This window comes from Cetorhinus maximus, chromosome 12, assembly GCF_964194155.1.
Source record: "Cetorhinus maximus chromosome 12, sCetMax3.hap1.1, whole genome shotgun sequence".
Lineage (NCBI taxonomy): Eukaryota > Metazoa > Chordata > Chondrichthyes > Lamniformes > Cetorhinidae > Cetorhinus > Cetorhinus maximus.
The window spans coordinates 65,767,147-65,774,718 of NC_135890.1; the positions used below are offsets into that span (position 1 = coordinate 65,767,147).

The window sequence follows — 7,572 nt, forward strand, 5'->3', positions numbered from 1 at the left end:
CCCAGCCTTGGAGCAGCTTGTGCTACAGGCACCTGATATATCTCAGTGAAGGTGTGAAAGGAAGGTGAAAGCAGCGTCTAATGACCTCCAAGTCGTGGATGAAGTGAAGCTCACCAGATGCACACCACATCGTAAAACAAAATGTTCTAATTAGCAGCTGGCAGGGCACTTGATTTGGAGGGGGAGCGTGATTCTGGCAGGGCCCCAGCATCACAGGTGCCAGTCTTGAGCCAATTTGATTCACTCCACATGATATCAAGAAATGGCTGAAGGCACTGGATACTGCAAAGGCTATGGCTCCTGACAATATTCCGGCAATAGTACCGAAGATTTGTGCTCCAGAACTTGCCGCGCCCCTAGCCAAGCTGTTCCAGTACAGCTACAACACTGGCATCTACCCGGCTATGTGGAAAATTGCCTAAGTATGCCCTGTACACAAAAAGCAAGACAAATCCAACCTGGCCAATTACTGCCCCATCAGTCTACTCTCAATCATCAGCAAAGTGATGGACAGTTTACCATGTTGTCAAGGGCAACTTGGGATGGGCAATAAATGCTGGCCTAGCCAGTGACACCCACATCCTGTGAATGAATAATAAAAAAGAGACAAGTGGAAGAAAGACAAATGCAGCGAAGAGGCATGAGGCTGATTGCTAATGACCTGCTTTATGGTGATAGACTGGATGCTCATCCTGGAAAGGAGGCACATGAGAGGAATACAAGATTGTAAAGTCTAAAGGAAATGATTAATCCAGAATGCTACTATAAATTAAGAGATGAGGATTCAACCTAGAAACCGGCAGCTTAAGGACCGATACTGAGAGATTTTCCTGCTGGCAGAGAGTGATAACAGTTGTGAACTTCAAAGCTAAGCAGTAGAAACAAATTTTTGGAATCATTTAAGAAATAATTAGATGCTTGTCAAAATCCTGGAATTCCTTTCCTAACAGCACTGTGGGTGTACCTACACTACATGGACTGCAGCGGTTCAAGAAGGCAGCTCACCACCACCTTCTCGAGGGCAATTAGGGATGGGCAATAAATGCTGGCCCGACCAGTGAAGCCCACATCCCATAAATTATTTAAAAAATCAGGGAAATGTAGTGTTGCTCTGAATGGACAAACAAGATTAGTTGAATGGCCCCCCCTCAATGTGACTAGACCTGTGTGTTGGCTGTTTTGAGCATTTCTGCTAGGACAATTGTAAAATTACCTGGGCTAGCAAAATAAGAAGTGAGGTCAGAGTATTGACTAATTTTCCATAATTTATGCTGCAATTCCCGTTTTTGGAATTCAAACTGCAAGCACCTGTTCTGAGCCTCTGAATTTCACATCCCCAGTTGTTACACTAACCTGGACTAGAAATGCTCCTGGTGCAATATAAGCTGGGATAGCTATTAGTTACTCAGAACACTTGCCTTATGGGCATTAGGCACTTAAACATTCAAATTGGGATTGGGATTCAGTTTACCCATGTATGATGTGGATGGAGTTTGCACCACCCCTCTTCCACCTAACTGTTAGCAGCCTAACCAGTGGTCTTCATTGGGGACTGAGGCCACTCAGTAATGACAGCCACGACCTGAGCTATATGCCCTCAGTGAGCTAGCAGCAACTCACTTTAGCTGAATGGGCTCTGTGATGAGCAAGAAACTTTGAAGTGTGATCATTGTTGTAATGTAAGAAAAGAGTCAGCTAATTTATGCGCAGCAAGATCCCACATACCAATGTGACCAATCTGTTTGTGCTGTTGGTTAAGAGATAAATATTAGCCAGAACATCTAGGAAAACTCATCTGTTCTGCGAATAGTGCCATTGGATCTTTTACATTCACCTAAGAGGGAAAGCAAAACCTCAGTTTAATATCCCTCTGAACAGTGCAGCTGTCCCTCAGTACTGCATTTGGAGTGTCAGCCTGAAGCCTACAGAATGGAACTTGACACGAGTGCCAGCACTGAGCCGAGGCTGATTATACACCATTACTGGTAGTGTTCAGTATAAGTACCCTTCTAGTATTTTCGTATCTGTGCTACCTGGATTATCTTTGTTCATACCCTGTTTTCCTATTTCATAGATATATAAAGCACTATTGATGGAGAGAGTGCAGCAAAAGTGATGTTGGGGGAAACTTGAAATTGAATTCCCTCAAATAAATTCTCAATCTTATCATATATTTTTGTTGTGTCTCCCTCCCTAGGACATCAATGAGATGGTGAGCACAGAACGGCCAGATTGGCAGAGCCTGATGCAGTATGTAACCGCTATATACAAGTATTTTGAAACTTGACATCTCCCTCCTCCAACCAGTACAGAAAGTGTTTGCAGAGCAACATTCGGGAGGACATGCCAATGCTACCCTTCATGTTACAACCCAGTGCTGAATCACACTGCCTCACCCTAGCAACCCATGGGCCCCAGAATAGCATCACTTTGCAAAAGAACATTCTCCTGTTTCAGTAATTCATCCGTCCAGTCAAGAAATGTGCACCTGAGTGATCTAAATGCTGTTCAAGCTCCGCTTGTAACTGCTACTACTGTATTCCTGCAATGCTGAACTGATCAATGACATCTCCCAATTTCAGGGAAATTAAATATGAATCCAAGCTAATCTTCAAAGATTTTGTTCCACGCTTTGAGAAGAAATATAATGCATATTTGAATAAGTAAGGCACAATGTTTACAGCACTCATCCTGGTGTAGTCCACTCTCTAATTATATAGGGGGATCTACCAGTGTCAGTCTTTCAAAACAACTGTTTCCATTATAAAACCTTCAGGTGATGGTAAAACCTCAAATGATGGCTGTGGGATTGCCAAAATAAACTGCATGGACTGGGGCTGTAGGACTGCATACAATACTTATCGTACTAGTATTTAACCCTGAGACTAGTTCCCTGGATAGTCCACTAGCTTTCTGCAATATCATTGATCATGGGTGTAGAACAATTTCCCCAAAGGATCAAATGGTAAAATGAGTTGGAGAATTTTTCCTTCCCAGGGTACTTGAGGTTGAATCCAATTAGACTGATGCAATGTGTGAAAAAACAAATGCCCTTACCTACAACTGCCCCTATTTATAATATTAACCAGTTACTAAGAATGATAACTTTTGTTTCTGTTCATAGGGTTATTTTTTTTAAAGTGAGTATTAATACCATGAGCAGCCTCTAGCCTTTGAAAATCTGTAAGAGCTGGATAGGGATTAACAATGGTAAAAGAGTCATTATACGTGCTTCATTTTGAGCTGTACCTGTTAAAACTGTATCCTCACAATAGATCAGCTCCTACAGCTACTCAAAAGCAGCCCTTTAGTGTGATCCATCAGCTCTCAGTTTGAAACGCAGTTGCTTCTTTATGACAGTTTGATTTTTAAACTGTCCCATTGCTAACATTCACTTTTTTCAGGCTCTCAGAATCCATTCCTGGTAAGCACAAGTCAAAAGCACAAACTGCCCATAAGTTGCTCACAAGGGCTGCTGTTGGAAAAGGAAAAACATTCCTTATGCAAGAAATATTCCTTCTGCAAGATCAGATCTGAGTCCGTTTTCTGGAACAGTGTAAAGAATGATTCTCATTTCATGTAACCTGTGCAGTCTCTACTCTGGGAGTGTTTGACGAGACAGTGTGGAGGGAACTTTGCGCTATCTAACCTGTGCTATTTAACACCTGGGAGTGTTTCATGGGACACAAGAACTGGATAGACCTTTACAGTATTTAGCATGTTCTACAAAGTCAGGAATTAATCAAGGAGTTAGAGGGACTTATACGTTGGGAAGAATCTTAAAGAATTTTAACTCTTAACTGCTCCTCTCAGTTTGAGTGCTGCTTTGTTACTATTACAATGGGGTAGTTATAGTGATTGTAATACAATACAAATGCTGAAAATATACTGCAGGCTCATCAGTATTTAAAAGAAGAAATGTTTTAGTTACTCACCTTCCATTCTAATGAAGGTACTTGGCTGGAAACTTTCCCTGTTATTTCAGATATTACTGTGTGCTTTCAGCATTTCCTCATTCTTTATTTGGATATTAATTATTCTGTAAGTAAACTGTCAAATAGCTCCATGTAACTGGTAGAGGCCTATCAAGGTCCTGTTCCTGATGAACCTCTACCAGACTGCCCCATGTAACTAGTAAGATGTTCTCATGGTCGTCTACATGTGGTCACTTTTATCCTTTCACATCAATGGTGAATATTAGTATAGTTCCCTCTCACTATCATGTTCAGTCACTCTTCCAGTTAGTGATGTTCTTGTCTTCAGCATTCATAGAATAATAGAATGGTTACAGCACGGAAGGGAGCCATTCAGCCCATTGAGCCCATGCTGACTCTCTACAAGAGAGACTAAACTAGTCCCACTGCCTTTGTCCCATAGCCCTGCTTATCCAGTTCCCTTTTGGAAGCCTCAACTGAACCTGCCTCCACCACACCCTCAGGCAGTGCATTCCAGCTCCTAACCACTCTTATGTAAAAGAAAGTGTTTCCTCACGTCGCCATTGGTTCTTTTACCATTCACCTTAAATCTGTGCCCCCTCATTCTCAATCCTTCTGCCAGTAGGAACAGCTTCTCCCTATTTACCTTGCCTGGACATGTCATGATTTTGAACACCTGTATCAAATCTCCTCTCAACCTCTTCTTCTCCAAGGAAAACAGCCCCAGCTCCTTCCATCCATCCACAAAACTGAAGTCTGCCATTCCGGAAACCATTAATTAATAAGACTTTAAAAATGTGGATGAGAAAAAATTCACTAAGCATGTTTTTTACTTAGAAGTATTAAGCAGGCATAAAACTCATCATTGCTAGTGGTTCTCAGTGCTGTCCAATCTCTGCAGTCTGTGCTAACATTAATCATCTGGCTTCTAACTGCCTGAGTGATTTATTTTCAAATGGGGTTGATGCTGTTTATTATATGCACTGTTTTGCTGCTGGGTTTATATTATCGGCCTTCTAGATTCTGTGTTGGAGTGCACTGTATGCTTGATCTTTGAGGCACTATATAACGGTTTGACTGGCTATCACATCTCCATGCTACATTAAATGGCCTTATACCATTGCAAGGTGCCTAAGCTAACACCATATCCTTTTCATTATCTTTGTTGCACCTTTAGTGTTTCTCAATTCAAGATTGTAATAAGTAACATGGTGTAAAACTTGAAATCCCAGCAATGTGTCCATCCTTTACATATGTATTTTTTATGTTCAGTACGGCTGCTCTCAATCTAAATCCATAATCTATGGTTTCTAATTGATACAGGTTCTATTTTACTGAATGTATAACGAAGAAGCTCTGTTCACTATTCACAGTCTTGGACATTATCTGTATTATTTGCATAGTATCAGTAATGTATGCCTCCTCGGCACAGCATGCTTAGTATAAAATCATATATTTTGTTTCCATTCATTTGTTTCATATTTCTGTTAATGTTATCACAGTTGCCAGTGAAATGTGACAGTATCCAGTGCAGACGTTCGATCCACTGTGTGACTCAGGCCGTTTCTGGATTCTGGCTGCGCAAACTCATAATTATCCCTGGGAAGTGTAACATTAGGAGACCAGAGTATTCTACAGCTTGTGTGAAGAATGATGTGTGCAAAGGTCCAATTTTCTTTGCGTTCAGTAATTAAAATGTTGTTTAGCTTTTAACATTCAGTTTGGTGTTCAGATTACATCCAATTCAAGCAAGAACAAGGAACCAAGCCACTTCCCCCCATCCCTCACACCCAGCCCCAGCCCTGAACTACATTTTTCATGAGATGTCATGAACCAACCCTTTCGCTGAACATTTAATCTCACCCAAGTAATCTGAATATTGCAGCTGGTTCCATGTAGAAGCCTCAGAATGGTTGTTAAATTGAGGGACTTTTATCTTCAGTAGGTACAACTCCACCCACCATTGCATTTAAACTGAGTAAATGATAAACTCAATAAGTGGGGGTCAGGTTCCTGCTCTTCATATCAGTTGGGGCAACATGGATGGCGTGGAACATGATTTCCTTTCTCACTGCTTCCTTTCTTCTGTCCCTTTTTGGTAATGATGAAGCTCACGTTGGTGACAGTGGCTGTATGAGGCCATTATCTACTTCCTTCTCTCATCAGTGTGGTAATGTGCAATGTCTCTGTAGTTCAAGCAGCATGTTGCCCTGTAAAGACATCAGTCCTTTGTATTTTTTATACACTCCTTACCCCTGTAAGCTACAGATCAGATAATGGACACAAGCACTCACACTACATGAAACCACTTATTTACTGGGCTATGGCCACTGGCTCCCAGTACAGCAACAGCAAAGATATGTGTCAGCAATTGGCAAGACTCTATATGCACACTCTGGTCCCCTCTCTGCCTCCGTCTCACTGTCACTGTCTCTCACATATTCTGTCCCTCTAGCTCTCTTCCTTCAATCCTTTCTATTACCCCTCTCCTCCCTTTCCCCTCCTCCTCATTCCCCTCTCTCCCCCTCCCACTTTATCTATATATCTCTCCATAACCACACCCTCCCCATCCCAAGACAGAGTTGGAACACAAGTCCTGGTCTTCCTAGAACATGTTGAGGTCCTGGCCTTCCTAGAACATGTTGAGTGTAAGTTGCATGTTGGGACCACAGCTTCATAGAAACATAGTAAAGAGAAGCAGGAGTAGGCCATTCGGCCCTTCGAGCCTGCTCTGCCATTCAATATGATCATGGCTGATCCTCTATCTCAACGCCATATTCCCGCTTTCTCTCCATACCCCTTGATGCCCCTAATTGGATATCCAAAGATTTATCAATTTCTTTCTTGAATATACTCAGTGACCCGACCTCCACAGCCTTCTGTGGTAGAAATTCCACAGGTTGACCGCCCTCTGAATGAAGAAATGTCTCCTTATCTCAGTCCTAAATGACCTGCCCCGTATCCTGAGACTGTGGCCCCTGGTTCTAGACTTCCCAACCAGGGGAAACATCCTCCCTGCATCCAGTCTGTCTAGCCCTGTTACAATTTTATATGTTTCAATCAGATCCCTTCTCATTCTTCTAAACTCTAGTGAATATAGGCCCAGTCAAACCAATCTCTCCTCATATGACAGTCCTGCCATCCCCAGTATCAGTCCAGTGAACCTTCGCTACACTCCCTCTATGACAAGTATATCCTTTCTTAGGTAGGGAGACCAAGACTGCAAGCAATACTCCAGGTGTGGTCTCACCAAGGCCTTGTATAACTGCAGTAAGACATTCCTGCTTCTGAACTCAAATCCTCTTGCAATGAAGATCAACATACTATTTGCCTTCCTAATTGCTTGCTGCCCCTGCCTATTTACTTTCATTGACTGGTATACAAGGACACCCAGATCCCTTTGTACATCCACATTTCCCAATGTATCACTATTTAAATAATACTCTGCCTTTCTGTTCTTCACACTGAAGCGTATAACTTCACATTTATCCATGTTATGCTGCATCTGCCATGTGTTTGTCCACACACACAACTTGTCTAAATCGCCCTGAAGCCTCCTTGCATCATCCTCACAACCCCACCCAGTTTTGTGTTGTCAGCAAACTTGGAAATATTGCATTTGGTTCCCTCATCCAAT

At 42.2% G+C, this 7,572-nt stretch overlaps 1 protein-coding gene across 10 annotated transcripts in view; it reads left to right on the forward strand.

The window, feature by feature from the left end:
- Positions 1-5,648, forward strand: part of specc1la (sperm antigen with calponin homology and coiled-coil domains 1-like a) — a 376,439-nt gene extending 370,791 nt beyond the window's left edge. For all 10 annotated transcript variants that reach the window (XM_078553774.1, XM_078553773.1, XM_078553769.1 and 7 more), the window contains one exon: positions 2,198-5,648. In XM_078553774.1, coding sequence (XP_078409900.1) covers positions 2,198-2,287 — 90 coding nt within the window. In that variant the 3' untranslated portion in view covers positions 2,288-5,648. The remainder of the gene's footprint in view (positions 1-2,197) is intronic.
- The last annotated feature ends 1,924 nt before the right edge of the window (positions 5,649-7,572 follow it).